Source organism: Crinia signifera, chromosome 1 (genome assembly GCF_055691185.1).
Source record: "Crinia signifera chromosome 1, ASM5569118v1, whole genome shotgun sequence".
Classification (NCBI taxonomy): domain Eukaryota; kingdom Metazoa; phylum Chordata; class Amphibia; order Anura; family Myobatrachidae; genus Crinia; species Crinia signifera.
Window position 1 is genome coordinate 154,400,190 of NC_139217.1, and position 20,228 is coordinate 154,420,417.

Here is a 20,228-nt window from a genome sequence, read left to right on the forward strand (position 1 = left end):
CGAGCCGCCCCGAACATCCCTGAGCCTGCTCACTGCTGTGAATGGTGGTGGGGGCAGAGGAATGGGAACCCTGGTGATCAGGGATGGCAGTGAGCGACAGGGGGGCCGGTGCACGACGGGGGGCTGCCCCTAAGTTCTCTGGTGGGTTTTTCAGGGGCAGGACAAACCAGCCCTGGTAGATTTGTCCTGCAGCAGAAAAACTCACCACTCATGGGGTTAAGGGCAGACTAGCGTGATTTTCCAAACAGCACGCACCTCTCAGGCTATTGTATACACCACATTTTCTTTAAAGGACATAATTGTCTAAATTGTTAATTTGTATAAGGTAGTGCCCAATACAAAGATACAACACCCAAATTATTGTAATATTTGTAACAACAAAGCAATATTTCAAAGAAATCATTTTATGGAAAGTATCATCCTAAGCATTTTATAAATAGCTTACACAAAAATAAAATAATCCGTACATATTAAACATAGGTTTATCTCTAAAGGGGGCAGATGTATTAAGCCTTAACAAGCGATAAATGTAAGGGTGATAAGGAGAGATAAACATTCAGCCAATCAGCTCCTTACTGACTTTTTTCAAACATAGCCTGTAACATGGCAGTTAGCAGGTGATTGGCTGGACGTTTATCTCTCCTTATCACCCTTGCATTTATCTCTTGTTAAAGCTTAATACATCTGCCCCATTACTAATATCTTGCACTCTACAAGTTAAAATAAGTAATTAGAGACTACGAGTGATTGATTCTGCAGGTGCATGTTATATATAAGCCATAATTACAGTATGAGTATAGAGCATAATTCACTCCAGTACAGCATGATCTAATTGTAAATGCTGCTGTTTAGGAGGTCATGCAGCTCAGACATTGTGTACATACAGTAACTGTACTTAGGGTCACGGATCTTTATCACTCCGCAAGGTGATGTGTGTTTCAAAAGCAGCTTAGCCAGAATGTATGATGGACAATTGGACATAGCAATGATGGCATTCCAGGTAGTACAGTGCATCAGCAGCAACTGTGGCTAGCTGGTCTTTGAGTGGCTGTTCTTTACTTTAGCTATTCCATTCTTTGCAGCCTTTCGAGGAACACCGTTACTGTTGCTGCTCCAGCAGCCTTTTTTGTTCTCGGCATCTGATGGCCTATTGTTGTCTTGTCCACTCTCCTCGCTCTCTTCCACATCGCTCCTAACGTCATCTCCTACCTGTATATTAAAATATATATATATATGATAGAAACACTGTGCTTGAAACATAAGACAGCCTAAAAAATGTGCATCTTTCACTGGTTATGATGAGATGATATAAGAAAACCAACCTTGCCCATGGAATACGGTCAGCATGCTGGCATTAGTATTACAATGCCGGAATCCCAACTCCTGTGGGGAGACTGGCACTATAATAGCGACATCAGTTAGGATGCTGTCACCGGAATCCCAACTGCCGGATTCCTGAACGGTAAGTATGCCTCAGCATTAGCACGCGGCATGCGGAAGGCTGATTGGCTGGCTGGTTATCACTCTCCCTTTTATCACTTTTGAATTTTAGAGAATCTGGCCCTGTATCTGTTATCTTTATTTTCCAGAACATGCAGGATACATGATGTAGAATGTGATTAGTTGATGTGGGCAACATCTCCACTTCTATACACCTGCACTTTAGCATACCTCCCAACTTTTTAAGTTCTGCAGGCGGGACGATGCTCTTGCGTGCCGAAATTTCCGGGGGCGTGGCCTAATTTGGGGGCGTGGCCTATACTCGCGGCTCTTCTGCGAGGCCACGCCCCCATTTTACCACTATGGGGGCATGACCCAGAGGCTCTGTGAGCCTCTAGCCATTCCCCCAGTCCCCTGGCTGCGGGAATAGACGCTGTGCGCATGCGCACAGTGTTTATTCCCCGCTGCTTAGCAGCTGACAGGGGGGGACTCCCAACAGCCCCCCCACACCGCGGGACACTGCCGGGTGGGACATCGGGACAGGCCCTGACAATCGGGACTGTCCCGATAAAATCGGGACTGTTGGGAGGTATGCTTTAGTAAATATACCCCTTGGTATCTAGGAGAAGTAACATGTCTGAAGAACTGTGACTTTCATGACAGAGCAGGGGGACATCAGATGATAGAGGGAATAGTGATGATGAACACATTGGGAGTCCAGGACAATGAATGATATGAGATGAGGAGAGACAGGACCTGTACAACTCAGTGATCTGGTTCATAAACAGCTGCTCACTATTTTTGGGGTATTTTAGGGAAACAAATTCACTGCAAACCTTTCCAAACAACGTGCAATAGTTTGTATATGTGACAAATATTAAAATAAAATAGTGATGGGAGTGCTCGCCATCATTGGAAATCATTCTTACCATGCCGGTAAATGTGAACCTGTAAATCATCCGTAGTATCATGTATGCCCAGAAGATGTGCAGTACTTGTAGAGTCATTAGAAGGGCATTAAAAAAATAGTATCCAAAGAAAGGCTGGAAGCGCACCATGGAGTAGTAATACGTGCTATAGATGACCCTAAAAACATGGAGACCAGGCATGGTTATCAGTCTGGATGAGAACATGTGACCCTGCAGTGATGCCTACATTATCAGTGGTACTGCTGACATGATGACAGGACTATTGAGAACTGACATCATACATATTTATTTATCTATCATATGTTATCTACTATTGTACTCATATAATATTCGGTACTCTTTACTTAGAAGGGCGCCCATCATGGCCATCTCGGGCATTGAATGCACAAAAAAATCGGGTGCGATGCGACCGACGAGATGCCCGCGATTTCCCATAGGGAACAATGTTAAATGTCTCAATTGACCCGATTTTCCTGTTCAATGCCTCAATTGACCCAATTTTTCCATAGGAAACAATGTTAAATGGGCCCCAGAGGCCAAATAGGCACCCTGAAGTGTATAATGGCCACCCGAATTGTTAACGCCACCCCAGGATCAACGTCAACCCGAAGCGTGGCGAGCGCAGCGAGCCCGCGAGGGGCGGCGGTACGCGTCCTACGACCTTTTCATACCCCCACTATCCACGTCGGCGTGGAGTTGAGAATAGAAAGTGTGGCGAGCGCAGCGAGCCACCGAGCCCGAAGCGTGACGAGCGCAGCGAGCCCCACGAGGGGACGCGGATACCTTCACAGGTATCCGCGTCCCCTCGCGGGCTTCACAGCTGTTCGCGTCCGCTCGCCACGCTTCGGGCTCGGTGGCTCGCTGCGCTCGCCACACTTTCTATTCTCAACTCCACGCCAACGTGGATAGTGGGGGTATGAAAAGGTCGTAGGACGCGTACCGCCGCCCCTCGCGGGCTCGCTGCGCTCGCCACGCTTCGGGTTGACATTGATCGTGGGGTGGCGTTAACAATTCGGGTGGCCATTATACAATTCAGGGTGCCTATTTGGCCTCTGTGGCCCATTTAACATTGTTTCCTATGGAAAAATCGGGTCAATTGAGGCATTGAACAGGAAAATTGGGTCAATTGAGACATTTAACATTGTTCCCTATGGGAAATCGCGGGCATCTCGTCGGTCGCATCGCACCCGATTTTTTAGTGCATTCAATGCCCGAGATGGCCGAGATTTTTTACTAACGATGCCCACGATCAAAATCGTGGGCGCCGTTCTAAGTAAAGAGTACCTAATATTCTCTTACCATGAAAATTAATATTTATTACCTTTCAGCTGCTACCAGTTTTATGGTAGGAATATTGGTTATAATACATATATGTATCCTGGTGGCTGACAGACAATGTCTAGGTCAGTTGACAACATATGGTCGACATGGTCAATAGGATGACACAAGCAATATGTGGACATGGCTACATGAAAAGGTCAACATGTTTTTTGGGGGGACTTTTTTATTTTTGTAAAACTTTTTTATACTTTACCATCCACGTGGATTCGCATTGGGAATGGTAAGGTGTGCCGAGTGCAGTGATAGCGGAGCAAGGCACCTGGCCTGAAGCATGGCGAGCATATCGAGTCATGCGAGCGGACGCAGACCATGACACAAAAAAAACGGTAAAAACCCATGCCGTGCTTTTCACGTGTAAACATTATTTTTGTGTTTCGACCTTTTGCGTGGAACTTTTGGGGTCAACCTAACCTGCTATACCACACCCAGAAATATGTCTACTGGAAGCAAATGCTGATACCAGTGTCACACAGTTTAATGACAGCATAAATAAGTTTAGTCAAAATGAATCTCCCACCATATAAGGTAACATGCCAATAATAAGAGACAAACAAGTACATTAAAAGTAAATATGTGAACAAATGTTTTAGCTCTAAAGCATCGCTGTGTTTTGGTTTCGTAAAACCACCCCGAAGTGTTTTAAGTTCAGCTTTAGGTTTAGTTTTGGATCTGGGTTTCTTTAAACAAAACAAAACAAAAAAAAACACAGCTAGAACATGTAATGTGGACCTGTTCTTGTTTCCTTAGTACTATTAACATCAATGACATAAATTTCTAACTCTCTGCACATGTTCCATCTGCCTCACCTGCAGTGCAGCATGGTTTTGACCATTTTGAGAAGAAAAATGTATCCTGTGATCAGGTTTGATTTAGGCCTTTAGATCAGGTGTCATATCAAGATTATAGGAAAAAAATGGTATTGATGGTCAATATTAATTGTAATCACTAATTGTACTATTGCATACTTTTGAAAACCACCGTTATTACTATACAAGCAGAATAGTAATTGATTTTTAATATTTAAAATAGAATAATTGATTTTTAGTTTGGAGTTTGAATGAAACTAGTAATTCTTAGTTAAATTTTACCAAATTTAGATATTGTAATAATTCCTGGCAATAATTAGAAAGTTTGTCAAATCTAGCATTACATTAGTGGACTTGTAGTACACCATTAAATACACTAGATGGCACTTTAATATAGACAAACAGAAATGACAGATTGGAAGTAATTATGTGATGCTGTGTTCTAGGCCGGTGTTGATTTCTGATATAAAGTTTAGCATATGTTGATGGAGTACGAATCATTGGGTCGACCCTATTTAGTTCGATAGTCAATAGGTCAACCCCATATGGTCCACATGGAAAAGTAGACAGGGTCTAAAGGTCAACACCGCGCTCCTCCCTGCACTATGATCCTCTTCCGGGTGCAGGGAGGAGGAGAGCCCGGCGCAGCAGCAGCGCCGGGTAAGGGAGGGGGGAGCTGCTAGGACCCGCTGACTCCCACCGCAAAGGACAGCTCTTAACGCAAGAGCTGTCCTTTGCTATAATGATCACATATGTTAGAGCAAATGCGATAATTATGTATGCGATGCACGGCAAAGGGGGGCGGAGCTGGGCTGCGGATGTTAGAACATCCCACCCTTGGTTTGAAAAATTACAGGTAGGAGCTGATTGGCCGGTGATAAAAAACAGACACTTTATCTCTTCACTGAGCTTAATAAATCTGTCCCACAGTGTGCTAGTCGCACACTGGCCAAACAGGCTACACTATCAGGAGAAGATGTAGCAGGTGGCTGGCTACAGAGGCATGTGAGAAGTGGAGATGCTGCTGGGACATTGCAGCCCTGCTCCCAGACACCGTCTAAGGCAGTTACCACTGGGCTATGGAAACTTATGGCGGGTAGACTTGGGTGATATGTGAAGTTAGGCTAAAAACGGGGGGAGGGAGCAGGGCTGCCACTAGAAATTGTGGGGCCTGGGACTGATTTCTCAGTAACACACAATATAAAAGTAAAACACATGACATTAGCAGAGTTTCACAGGACCAGGTATTTCACTCCGAATTTAGGCCAAAAATTGCCAGGATTTCAGGATCAGTTTGAACCCTGCTTTTTGCAGGATGTAAAAGGGCCATAACAAACATATTTGGAAACATTTTTATTTAGCTATTACAAAGCATTTAGCCTCTAAAAACAGATAACAAGTAGCCTGTCAGATCTCACCTTGTGGGAAGCAGAAACAGGCGCGTGACGATGAAAACCAGCGCAAAGATGGTAAACAAGATATTACACATCTTATTCCACTTGCTGTAGTTGAACATCTTTGCTAACTAGGAAAAAAAAACATTTTTCATGGACAAGCTATTTGGGTTCACCAAATGTAACAAATATGTCAGACATTATATATAACCACGGTTTCCTAAATGTGTGTACACACGGGGGCGATATTGGCTGAAATCGCTGGAAATATGGTCGCTGTGCGACCATATTGCCAGTGATTTGGAGTGCTGCTGGCGATAAATCGCCAGCTGCGCGCTCCCGTGTGCACTCCCTAATGGTCGCTGGTCGCAGGAGCATGCTCCTGCGACCAGCGACTTCCCCCGGCGCTGAGCAGGAGGTCAGCGGAGTTAAGCGGCAGAAGGATTCCCTTCTGCTGCTGCTCCCTCCTCCCTTCGCGTCCCTCCCTTCCTTCTCTGTGACAGCAGCAGACGCTGCTGCTACTCCCTCCTCCGTTCGGGTCTCCGTCTCTCCCTCGCCGTGTGATAGCAGCAACCAGACACTGCTGCTCCCCCCGCCCCGTGACAGTAGCAGTGTCTCCTTTTCATCGCTGATGAAAAGGAGACACTGAGCAATATGATTGCTGGCAATATATTGATAGCAATATATCGCTAGCAATCATATTGCACCGTGTGTACACAGCATAAGTAATGATAACTTTGTACGTACGATTGGCATTAGGTAATACAGTGTGAGGTTACAATAGGTGCGGGAATGTTTTTTTTTTTTTAATGTGGCAATCATTTACAAGACATAGTTTTACCTTTTAAAAGTCACTTTATATGAAAGATTCCGAGTTCGGTGCCATGCCGCACCTCCAGGGAACTCTGACACCTTTCGCCAACTATGTTCAAACAATGCAATCTGCTTTTCTATTTCATTCATCATTTATCGGGGCATATGTAGCTGAAAGTTTTAATGTTTTTTTCATAAAATATTGGAATGTGTTTATTGTGATTATTAAAAAAAGGCAAAGAGTACAAAATTATATAGAATAGGGGTCATATTTATTAATCATTGGTTTGGAAATTTGGTAAATTTCGCATTGGTTACCGCCGCAGTGTAAAAAACCATCTGACTTTGTAACACTTTAGGAAATTAGTTATTTCACATAGAAAAAAACAACCACAAACCAACAGCCAACCCACCAAAAATGGCAACTGAGTATACCTCTCTTTTGTGTTTCATTATTGCAAAGCTAAAAATCTCTTATATATTTGGCTACATCTGTCACTCAAAGTGTGTCTGGAGCTGTAACGCTGGGTGGAGCCTCTGACTCACATGACTGACTCACATGACAGAGAACCAGCCCAGTGAGACCAGAGACAGTGCCAGACACCCTCTGCCTCTCCATGTTACACAGCAAAGACACAGCTACTCACCAGACACACCAGGTGAGCGCCCCCCACCTCCATACCTCCCAACATGACCCTCTCCAGGAGGGCAGAATGCTCTGTTTGTGGACTTCCATCTTAATTTATGATTGTCATCACCTGTTTTAAACAGGGTAATTGATAAGAAAGGTGTTTAAGCACAGGTGATGGTAATCCATAAATTAAGAAGAAAGTCCAGAAACAGAGCAATGTGTCCCTCCTGGAGAGGGTCATGTTGGGAGGTATGCACCTCCCTCCCTCCCCCCCCTCCCCATTCACGGCATCCCCACGATTAAATGGCACATGCAAAACACTGACATGGCTATGGTCGACAATGAAAAAGGTTGACAAGATTTATTTTTCACTTTTTCAATGTTTTCATATTCATTCTCATGTGTCGACATGGACACCAATGAAGTGCCACAATTATGTCAACATTTACATGTGTTGACCTTTCTGTGTTCTGTGTGATTTTTTTCTTGTGGCGATTCACGGCACCCCCCTCCTGCAATTTGCCGCACAGCCCCCGCAATTCGCGGCACCCCCGGTGACTCCCGCGATTTGTGGCCCCACCCCGTGACACCCCCTCCTGCGATTCGCGGCACCCCGCGACCCCCCCTCCCACGATTCACGCCAACCCCCCGGGCCCCCCCTCCCACAGTTCACGGTGCCCCCCACGACCCCCCCTACCGCGATTCCCCACCCCTGACCCACCCTCCTGTCATTGCGGCAACCCCCCGCCCCCACGAACCACCCTCCCGCGATTCACTGCAACCCCCCGCGCCCCCCCTCCCACGATTCGCGGCACCCACACCCCCCCGCAATTCACAACATCCACCCACGACCCCTCCTCCCGTGGTTTGCGGACACCCCTCACCTCCTCCCTCCCCCCCCACCCCCGCACGCGATTTACGGCAACCCCAGGATTAAATGGCACATGCAAAACACTGGCACGGCTATGGTCGACAATGAAAAAGGTTGACATGAGTTTTTGAAGATTTATTTTTCTTTTTTTGAATATTTTCATATTCATTCTCATGTGTCGACATGGACACCGATGAAGTGCCACACTTATGTCAACATTTACATGTGTTGAACTTTCTGTGTTGATTTTTTCTTGTAGCAATTTTTTCCAGTGACAACTATGAACTATGTGCACGTCAACCTACACATCATCAACCAATTCTTTGTATAATATATAACACCTGTTCTGTTTTACTGTAGGTGTTTTAAGTCAGATCTTTTACTGCTACTATTACTGTTTATGTAAATGCATTCTGAATGACAGCAACATCCTACCATCCTTCTACAAGAATATATAACCAACTAGGTGATTCATCGAGCCCCGTGCCGCCCCCCCTCCCGCAATTCACGGACCCCCCGCGCACCCCCCCTCCCGCGATTCGCAACCCCCCCTCGCGCAATTGACACCCCCTCCCACGCTTTGCAGACCCCCGCCCCCTCCCTCCCTTGATTCACGGCACCCCCCGCGCCCCTCCCGCAATTCACAGCACCCCTAAGCCCCTCTTTAGTCCCCCGTATACTCACACACCCCTATCACTACCCAGCTTCCTGCTCTCCTGAACCGTAACTTCCACCACTGGGGAGTCACTGATGCTGTTTTGCCCACATGCCCCTATCATGCCTCATAGCCCAGCCTCCTGCTCTCATGCACCCGAACTCCCACCCAGTAGGAGGATACACTGACTAAGGGCCACCATCCTGTACTCCTGTACTGCCACGCTGGACCCTCACCCACTGGCAGAAGCTGCACAGTATCTCCCACCCTACTCTTTAGTCCCCCTTATGCCCACACACCACTATCACTACCCAGCCTCCTGTTTTCCTGTGTCGTGACCTCCGCCAGTGGGGAGCCGCTGACTCAGAAACACCCTACTATACTATTGCACACACACCTAAACAACATGCACACACAGCCCCCCCCCCACACCCACAAATGTCACTGTACCATCCACACTATCAATGTACATCTTACTCTGTAACCACTTTTTAATTAAACAAAACAATACACACCCCCTTCCAAATCATATGCTCTCTATTTAACACATTTCACCTATAACTCAAGTTGCAATACAGGCCATCTTTCATACAATTCTAACCATCTTTCTCATATACAAATGTTCACAAATTAAGGGGGCGCAGCCCCTTACGACGGTGTGAAGAGCGCCCGTAGGGCGCGATGAATCACCTAGTACTGTAATATATAGTAATTTACAGTAACATATTCTCATATAGTATAGGTGACTGATGGATATCTACACAGGCATTTGATAATTATAAAACACGCTCCTCACTCCGTGGATCCAACCATAAAGTGAGCCATGACCATCTCAGCAAGGTGTCGCCACTCCATGTTGCTGACCGTCAGGCTGATGACTTCTCTGATCTCTCAGTCTGTGATCCAATGCAGTGTTCCTGCCACCCTCTGCCTCCCCTTCCATCCACTGCCTCCCTGCCATACCCAAAGCCTTCACAGCAGGTAAAAGCTTTAACATGGAATATATTAAGAAACACATGCAGGACATGGACTCTGAAAGAAGCTCTTCTCTGCAACTGTGTAAGAAATAAAGTGATCTCATTTGTGGAAAAGTTATGTGAATTATAGTGAGATGTACTAAAGTCAAATGCAGTGAAAAAAAATACAGTTTTTGAAAGTTTTACCGCATTTCCATATGCACTAAGCCCATCATCCCAGAGTTCCAATGCAGAGGGTAATGCCAGCTCTTGCTGACATTACCCTATAGAAGCATATGAGCTTCTTTTTCCATCGGCTGAGAGGGATCCAATTCTGATCCATCCAAGCATAGGCAGGGCCGGATTAAGGGCCTAATGGGTCTGGAGCTGAAAATGTGTTTGTTCCTATAATGAGACGAGGAGGTGGTGAGGCTAATGCCATGTAGGTACCCATATACAGGGACTGTCCGGAAAATAATGAGACTAAGGGCTAGGTTTATTATAGCGGTGCTAAACGCGCCGCTATAACAGTTCCTGCTTCGCCTCATTAGCGAGGCGAAGCAGGAGGGGAGAGCGAGAAGTTGTACTAACATCTTGCCGGCCGAAGCGGAGGAGCGCTAAATCCCCCCTCCGGCGATGTCCCCTCCTGGAGACAGCGCATCGGTTAATACTGATGAACCGTCTCCTTTCCCCCCGGCTGGCTACACATGCGCGGGATCTCGCTACTCACGCGAGATCCCCAGCGCAGCTCATAGCCAGCAGCAGGGATAGCTCTGTCCCTGCTGTGGGCATAGGGCATTTGGTGTCACCTCAGAGGGTGACACCCAGGTGCAGCCTGCACCACCCTAGTGATGCCACTGCATTTTATAGGTAATTAACAGTTAGGGACACAGCTAAGAACAGTTAAGGACACAGCTAAGAACAGGTTGAACAGTATTTATTCAGAGGATAGTACATTTAATTGTTCAAAATAATTTGGCTATATGTTTAAGGATCTGGCTAGTAATGTCCAGTACATACTTCTTTGGAGAGGTCAAATACTGTACCTGAAAGAAAACAATGTACATTTACCTGAGAGTACAAGCAATGGTTTACATTGTTCAAGACCGTTTGCACTTAAATAGCAAGCCATTCCGGACAGCACCATGTCATTTCTTTGAAAGGGCAACTATTCCTGAACAGTTCCCACAGCTGCTATTCCCTCCTCTTGTTTCTGAATTTGTCAGAGTTAAACTGCCCAGCAGACTATACAAGAAGTTTAAATATGACAGAATGTTTGCAGTTGCCTAATAAGTATGAGACGGGCTGAGCAAATCAATGTTCAACTGAATTATTAGCACTCTGAGTAGCAATACTTAACACAAATTTAATAGTCTGCAATTTTTTTAGTCCGTACCAGAAATCAATTGGGATTTCTGGCGATTTTTTGTAGTAATGGAAATGTGCGATTTGTTTTTAATCAAAAGGTGCGATTTTTTTAATACCATAAAGGGTGTGTTTTTTTTTTTGTTAAAGGAAAAACAAATGGCACAGGGGGTGACATTCTATGCTTTGCGCTAAATGCGCATGTTTTCTTCGCGCACCACATCGCCGCAAATCGCCTTTTTTCAATTCGCACTTTTCAGTCAAAATGCGCATATTTAATGTGATGCGCATTGGAGGCTGAAAAGTGCGAAGAGGGGCGATTTTCGGCGAAGTGGTGCGCTGTCTTTAGTCCTGAAAATGTGCGATTTTCATGTCTGAAAATCGCATGTTTGCAGGACAGCGCAAAGTAACAAAAAAAAAAACGAGCGCGGGGTCCCCCGCCCGAGCATAACCAGCCCCGGGCTCACTGAGCCGGTGCTGGTGACATAAAATCAGGGTCCCCGACAAATAGGGGTCCCCTTGATTTCATGAAACCAGCACCAGGCTCAAGGTCCGGCGCTGGTTCCCAAAATACGGGGGACAAAATGACTAGGGGTCCCCCGTATTTTAAGAACCAGCACCGGACACAACCAGCCAGCAGGGTAATGCCACAGCCGGGGGAAACTTATTATATAAGCTCCCGCGGCCAAAGCATTAACCCCCTGGCTGGTCAGCATGGGCAGGGGTCCTGGGGAAGTGGGGACCCCCCCAAATGAAGGGGTCCCCCCCCTCCAGGACTTACCAGCCCATGCTGATAGTCCGGGGCTGTCCCCGATGCCCCTGGGCGGTGGGCATCGGGCTGATGGCTTGTGTAAAAAAAAAGAATTAAAACTATTGTTTTATACTGGCGAACTATGAGTCCCAGCAAGCCTACCCCGCATGCTGGGACTTGGAGAACCACAAGTCCCAGCATGCGGGGCATTAAAGGGCCCGCTGGCACTTGTAGTTCTGCAGTACAAAAAATAGTTAACAAAAACACACTGACACACTGTAAAATAAAAGTTTAATACACACAAAACACACACACACTGATACTTACCTACCTTGAGCCCGTAGGTCGGTCCCTGGGTCCTGGGTCCGTCCTCCGGGGCTCCAGGGCAGAAGAGTCCGGTTCCGGGGCCTTGGTCCTGGTTCCGGGGCTGGTCCTGGGGTTCCGGGGCTCCTGGGCTGCAGAATCCGGGGTTCCGGGATCCGAGGTAGTCCCCAGGGGTACCTAAGGAAGCAAATCCAACTCACCTGGTCCCCGGCGACGACCTCGGAATCCTCTCCGGTGACAGCGCTGCTCCCATCTGGTACCCGGCTCGCAGGACTTTGACAGGCGCAGAGATGTTTCCTCCTCGGCGTCTCTGCACAGAATGATTTCTTGGCCAATCAGGAGCCGAGAAAGTCGGCTCCTGATTGGCCAGAAATCATTCTATCTAGAGACGCCGAGGAGGAAACATCTCTGCTCTAGATGCGCAGAGATGTTACTTCCTCGGCGTCTGTATTCAGAATGATTTCTGGCCAATCAAGAGCCGACTTTCTCGCACAAATTTAATAGTCTGCAATTTTTTTAGTCCGTACCAGAAATCAATTGGGATTTCTGGCGATTTTTTGTAGTAATGGAAATGTGTGATTTGTTTTTAATCAAAAGGTGCGATTTTTTTAATACCATAAAGGGTGTGTTTAATGCCCCGCATGCTGGGACTTGTGGTTCTCCAAGTCCCAGCATGCGGGGTAGGCTTGCTGGGACTCATAGTTCGCCAGTATAAAACAATAGTTTTAATTCTTTTTTTTACACAGGCCATCAGCCCGATGCCCACCGCCCAGGGGCATCGGGGACAGCCCCGGACTATCAGCATGGGCTGGTAAGTCCTGGAGGGGGGGGACCCCTTCATTTGGGGGGGTCCCCACTTCCCCAGGACCCCTGCCCATGCTTTGGCCGCGGGAGCTTATATAATAAGTTTCCCCCGGCTGTGGCATTACCCTGCTGGCTGGTTGTGTCCGGTGCTGGTTCTTAAAATACGGGGGACCCCTAGTCATTTTGTCCCCCGTATTTTGGGAACCAGCGCCGGACCTTAAGCCTGGTGCTGGTTTCATGAAATCAAGGGGACCCCTATTTGTCGGGGACCCTGATTTTATGTCACCAGCACCGGCTCAGTGAGCCCGGGGCTGGTTATACTCTGGCGGGGGACCCCGCGCTCGTTTTTTTTTTTTTTTTAACCCTTTGTTTTATTTTTTACAGCAGAACCCTGCACAGAACATTGCGATCTGTGCAGGGTTCTGGCTAATTCGCCAAACAGACCCTGGTCTGAAGTCTGAAATAAGTGCGATAATTAGGCACCTAAAAAATGCGATGTGCAAATGCGCATTGCATTAAATAAGCGACTTCTATACTTTTGTATTGGAAAACATCTGGATGCGATAAAAATGCGAATTAATCTCGCACTTTTACTCAGCATGCCTTAACGCACATAATATGCGATTTCAGTCCCTTAACGCATCACATTAAATTGGTGATTTTAAGGAAAAATGCGATATCGCCATTTTCTGCTCTAATTAACGCAAAAAAAGCCAAATCGCATCCCATAGAATGTCACCCAGGGTCTCATCTGCCGAGTACAGTATAAGCAGCACCTGGGCTCTTTGAGCTGGTCATAATTTCAGAAATAAGGGATAAATAATCGAGGTTCCCTGTATTTAAAAAAAACAGCACCGGCAAAAATACAGGGGACAATACAGAGGACAAGAGAAGTGCGGGTTCACCGTAATCTTAAAACCAGCACCAGGATCCAACAGTCATCAGGGTAAGGCCACAGCCAGGAGAACCTTATTATGTAAGGTCCCCCAGCCATCACAGTAACCCTGTGATTGGCCAACCTGTCCGGGGTCCCTGGGGGAGTGGGGACCCCCAAATAAAGGCACCCCAGGGCAGTGGGTGGTGGGTTGATAGTCCTTTTGTGCAAAAATAAAAGGCATTAAAGGGCCTGAAGGGACTTGTGCTTACGCAGCAAAATCAATACCGAAATAAATAGAGACACACACTCTATGTAATTAAAAGTGAAATTGTAATTACATACATGCACAGACAAACATACATACATATGTAGCTACGTATAGACAGTCCCCTTGTCCAGTATAATCTGATTGGTGAATAACACAAACCAGGTGGCGCTCAATAATACATAAACCACAAATGAATAAATAATGTTATTATAAAACCTCCCGGGGAAAATAAACAAATACATATAAACAATAACCACTAAATGATGCACATGCACAAGTCAATTGAGGTAGCGGTGATCCTCTGTAGTCCATTAAATATCAAAAAGCCCATAGGCTGTAAAATAAAGGCTGGGAAATGATCACGAGGCTTAAATGTGCATTAACAAGGTAATCTTTGAGAGATGGTTATGGCCCCTGGCAGACTGGTGCGTGTCTCCCATGCAGTTCTCTTGATATAATCTGGAAACAAGGTGTGCGGTGCAGTACGCTAATTAGAGGCTGAGACAGCCGGTCAGTTGTTAAGCCGACTGCACACAGAGTCTGAAAGCACAAACCTGCTGGACACGTCCCGTGCTCGTGAGCTAATATAGCCAGTGTGGAACTGATGAAACCGTACAAAACATTCCTAGATAGTGTGTGTGTTGCAGTCCATTTTCTGACAAAGGCGCTCAAAGGCGAAAGAAGTAGCTAAATAGCCGCTCACGGCGACTAATTATAGATTGTAAGCTTTCGAGCAGGGCCCTCCTACCTGTATGTTGGTTTGTTTCTACCCAGTTTGTTTTATTACTGTTGTTTCCAATTGTAAAGTGCAACGGAATAAGCTGCACTATATATGAAACTGTAAATAAATAATAAAAATAATTAGCAGTGGTTCTGGGCACTGTGCGACTTCCAGAGGACAAAGCAACAGTGGCTGGAATCTCGCTGGCAAGGTGTCACCTGTTACTTTAACGCATTTCATGACACAACTTGGTGGCTTTTTCAAAAGGCAGGAGTACTGATGGTAGAAGGGCGGGGCATTTATACCTGCTCCTGTGGTTAATCCAGGTGCTATTAATTGTATCCAATCAAAGGCTCTTTGCAAACTGCACAGTTTTTTGCGTTAAACAAGAGTGGTACGCACTCCAAAAAAAAAGAAACAATAAAATAAATAAAAATTAATAAAAAGATGTATAATCAAATACAGTACAATAAAATCAGGAAATTGAAAGGATGCAGCAAAAATATTTTAGAGGCATATATAATACTTATTATATGCTTAGTGATTATTATAAATAGAGACTTAATAGTCTTTAAAATACTGTATATTAAACATGTATTGTTATTATAACTCTGTGCTACAGATGCACAGAGGGACACTCATATTGTGCACTATCCCACAAATATATATGTGTTTCAATTACTTATATTGCACATATGTGCGCACTATACGCAAAAGAGTATCAATCACATAGATCGTAGGGTTACAAAAGGGAGGGCAACAATGTACACCAAAAGAGGGAGATAAATTGAGTTACTATCACAATGCGCAAAACACAGGCTTATCTTATAGGGAATAAGACAGTTATATTACATAATAACCTGGGCTGAGCAAATCAGACCAGGTAATATCTAGAATCCCCTATAATACATGTTAATCTATTTAATCCATTAGTAATCAAGGCCCAGTATATAAACAGACCTTTACAAGAAATCAGCGGTATTAGAGTAGATGATCACATTTTATCAAATATTCTAAAGTGAAGTGATGTGAATATAATCACCTTTCTCAAAATAGGGAAGGACAAGGCCGAAAACCAGACAGAAAAAAATTATGTGTAATAGTATATAATGGGTGCAAAAAAAGGGAGGGGGAATGAGATGGCAATCTGATAAGTACATGTTGAAAAAAGTTCAAATACTCATCTAGATCCATTGTAGTTTGCATCCTCTTTGGTCCATGTAGGCATCCACAGGGTAAAAAAAAATAAAAAATCCCAAACCAGCAGACTTAAGGGAACCCATGTATTCATATGGGCTCCCTTTCCCAGAATGCCGGCTCCCTGGGTGACTTCTGTCACTTTGATTCAGAGAAGGGGGAAAGGACAGGAGGGTGTAAAGGTGTGACTTCTGTCACTTGCAGGACCCAGCAGCCAATCAGGGAGAACCATTTCAGCAGCACTCCCCTGATTGGTTGAGCTCTGGTGACCTGTCAGTCAAAGCAGCTTACTATACTTTACTATAGGGATAATTTTCATATAATAAATTATCTATGGGAACTTTGTGGGTAGCTAAACCTCAAATGGTCAGTAGGTCAAGTGCGTGGTCTGACCAAGAGGTCAGTTAGGTCAGACCACACACTTGACCTATTGACCCTTTGATCCTGACTTGACACGAAAATTGGCCAGTATCCCGCACGTACTGCGATTTCGGACTGCAGTACTCCCACCCAATATTTTACAAATGTTCCTTTTTATTTATTTAAGTTTTTCATTTTGGGATAAGTTTTAAATATATGTTCTGGGGACAATTCAATCATAGAAAATGAATTACACAAATTCTGGGCATCGGTTGCGTGGTTAAGGCTGAACTGGAGATGTAACTAATGCAATGATTCATGAGCAGCTGGTGATCAGGCTGACTGGATGCAGTGTCATGATTATTGGTCTAGATCACAGACACATTTACCAATAGTACATTCTACTGTGCAGAAGCTGGTTCCTCTTTCAGAGCTTACAATGATAATGTGCAGCGTCATGCTCAGCAATTTTATTTGCTGCCATTTATCACTTCAATTAAAATTTCTATATATTCAGACATCATTGTTTCCTACAATGCAATAAATAAAGCAATCCATTAAGGTGGCCACTGATATGTTAAGCAGTAAATGTGGTGGCCTAAAAAATTGCAATAAGCCCTTGCCAAGTTACCCAAGTTGAAATAATTATGATTTACAATATTATTACAGGTCTCCCTAAACTAGTTATTTAGTCTTCTGTGCTTTATTTAGACCTACACCAGAGGGAGCGGAGAGACTGAATGCAGGGGTTACAATGGGTCGTTGTTCTACCAACTCAAGGCCAGCCTCCCCCTCAAGAGACTACATTCTGGGGAGGACAGAGAATGGTTTGAGATGCTGATTTTAGCGGGCCTGATCTACATTTCTCTGTAACTAGAACTGCTGTGTGGAGAACAAATTCATGAGATCTTTTTTAATGCATTTATAAGGAAAGAAAATTACAGGAGTTAGTGTATATGTTACATCTGAACCCCTCTATTTTTATCTATAAAGAAACATGAATATTACAATGAATATGTAATATATAAGTAATATTAACATATCTGTACATGAATTAATACGCTACAGTACCTTGATTCAAATTATATCTGGAAACTAGAACTCTCATACCACATGATTTCTACATATATAAAGTGGATGGAGAAAGTAATAATCTATAAATGGATTTTAATGTGTCGTTTAAGTATTGTTCAGAAATAGATAGGTGCTGTAGACAATAATTATGTATACTCAAGCATTCAAGCCTAGGGATGGTCATCAGCACATCCCCCATCGATGGTTGCCATCGATGGCTTCTAGAGCAGGAACCATCGATGGCTATAAACCATTCTACCTCACACCATCGATGGTTCCTGCCATCGCTTAGCCGCGCATGTGCAGAGCAACGGGACGGGTTGCTGCGGGCAGCCTGCCCGGCCGGGATTCGTGCGCATGCGCAGAAGAAACTTTAGCCATCAATCCAGTTTAAGTTTCTTTTTGCGCATGCGCGCACCTCCCGGCGGGGCGGGCCGCCTGCAGTGACGCCGCTGGACGCAATGACGCTGCGCACGCAGTGCGCATGCGCCCCCAACTTTTACCATCGGAAGCCATCCATCGATGGCATATAACTATTCGACCATCCACTATTGATGCCCAAAACATCGAGCACTAGGTCCCAACCATCGATGTTTTGGGAACATCGATAGTCGATGGCCATCCCTATTCAAGCCCTATATAAACACCATGATGCAGCTGTCAGTATATGGGTCGAAAAGCTGTGTGTAAAAATGCACCACGAACTCCTCAATTAGATGCACTGATGGTCACATACCCAGATTCCAGTTTTGGGAGATATACAGCCACTGGTGCCTCAGATAAGATGATTCACAAATTTCAAAGCTTAGATAAATTCACAAAGGGCTATACATAGTTATGAGCTAAAAGATGATTGGCTGAGACTTGTGCTATTTCTAATGTCTAAGTAAGCACACGTAACTTAACTCAACCCATTCATATAATATTCAAAGAGAAAGATGGTCAAGATCCCCTATATGGGTTAGGGTGTAAAAGTGACAGTAACTTTCAGGTATTCCCTTATTTATCTAGGGTGTCAGCTAACCTCTAAGTATTAACACCTTGGTGAGTGGTGTGTCACAAAAAATAAAGAACAAAGGATAGAGGTTCAGCGACTAAATATACCTATGCAGGAAACAGTGTTTTTCTAAAAAAATAATTATTTATTAAAAATGTGCACAATAGCAAAACGCAGAATTTAAAATAGATAAGTTATGTTCTTATATTTTTAAAGTAACATACATTTATTATCTTTTATTTTTTACTTCCTATATAGCAATTTTATAAAGGTCATATATATCTTAAGGTGCCCACAGACGCATCAATTGTACTGTGCTATGCGTTTTTGACTGCAAAATGGTTCTATACAATTTTTCTTCCAGCTTGATATGCAATGTGCACTTGGATGCATGCAATGCGATGCGATGAACCCATGTTTGTAATGCACGTACTTTTTAAGACATACAATATCGGGCTCCCGGGAACGCGCATCGCATCGCACAAGCCCATAAACACCATCCAATAATTGTACATAAGATGCGTTTTGTACTTAAAAAGTACAAAACGCATTCGATAATTGATGCGTCTGTGGGCACCTTAAGCTCTCTTTTTCTATGTATACGCTTCACTGTTTGTACTATTAAAAATTATGCGTTGGATTATTGTGCACATTTTTTTATAAATAATTACTTTTTTAGATAAACACTGTTCCCTGCATAGGTATATTTAGGCGCTGAACCTCTATCCTTTGTTCTCCATTCATATAATATACTGCATTTGTCAGATGTAACGGACACATTAGATAAAACATTTCCCCTTATATTTCATAATGCTCATTATACTAAGTACATGCATTATTTTATATATTTTATTGTTAATTATTAGTAAATTATTAGTCATTGTGGACTTTTAATATCAGAAATTAGCACAGAACTCAGCTAACATCCTTATAATTCTCAGGGAGTGATCTCACAGCAATGGGTGCGGGAACCCCCTGAATGCATTACTCTCTGGCTGTGGAAACTAGGATGGAGAAGTGGACAATGAAATAACAGGAAACACATGGTATGAAATGCAAAATATATATATACTGTATGCATCTTAGTCATGCTTATGAAACATTGTCACACTGTATTATTTAAGAATAACAACTTACTTTAATATTGTTTCATTATGTTTTGTACATACAATTTTCTTCTGTATTTTAATCTCACCTCCATAACGTGGTCAGCCGCATCATGTAGAAGCATCACCAAAGTACCCGCTCGAATATAGTTGGCACAATATGAAAATGTTATCAGAAAGATGGTGGCCCAGTGATGTACTATCTGCTCTTTTAGGTCCTGTAAATGGCAAGTCAAGAAGATCATATGAATAAAGAAAAGGAAAAGGAGGCAGTTGTATAAAATAGGATTATTACACTGCTCCTATACATGTATATGTGTGGTTATTAATATACACTATTGGGTTAGGCTGGTCCTATTGTTCCTTAACTGGCCACCCATCACCTCTTGGGCAGGCCAGTTGCCGAGATCGGAGCTCAGGTCCGCACTGATCGAGCCGTTAGATCCACCTCTGGATTACACTGCTGGCCGGGCCGTCCCATCCTTTTCTCACCCCTCCGGCCGAACAAGCAGCCTCAAACTTTGATGGCCGGGCTAGTTCACACTGCT

The 20,228-nt window shown here is 44.4% G+C and overlaps 1 protein-coding gene across 3 annotated transcripts in view; it reads right to left on the reverse strand.

Annotated features, from left to right (window-relative positions):
• Positions 1-666: 666 nt before the first annotated feature.
• Positions 667-20,228, reverse strand: part of LOC146062881 (ceramide synthase 4-like) — a 100,586-nt gene continuing 81,024 nt past the window's right edge. For 2 of the 3 annotated variants that reach the window (XM_083174887.1, XM_083174889.1), the window contains 4 exons: positions 19,770-19,898; positions 5,935-6,041; positions 2,370-2,526; positions 667-1,209 (listed from right to left, as the gene is read on the reverse strand). In XM_083174887.1, the coding sequence (XP_083031013.1) occupies positions 1,030-1,209; positions 2,370-2,526; positions 5,935-6,041; positions 19,770-19,898 (573 nt within the window). In that variant the 3' untranslated portion in view covers positions 667-1,029. The remainder of the gene's footprint in view (positions 1,210-2,369; positions 2,527-5,934; positions 6,042-19,769; positions 19,899-20,228) is intronic. The other variant, XM_083174890.1, reaches the window with a different exon arrangement.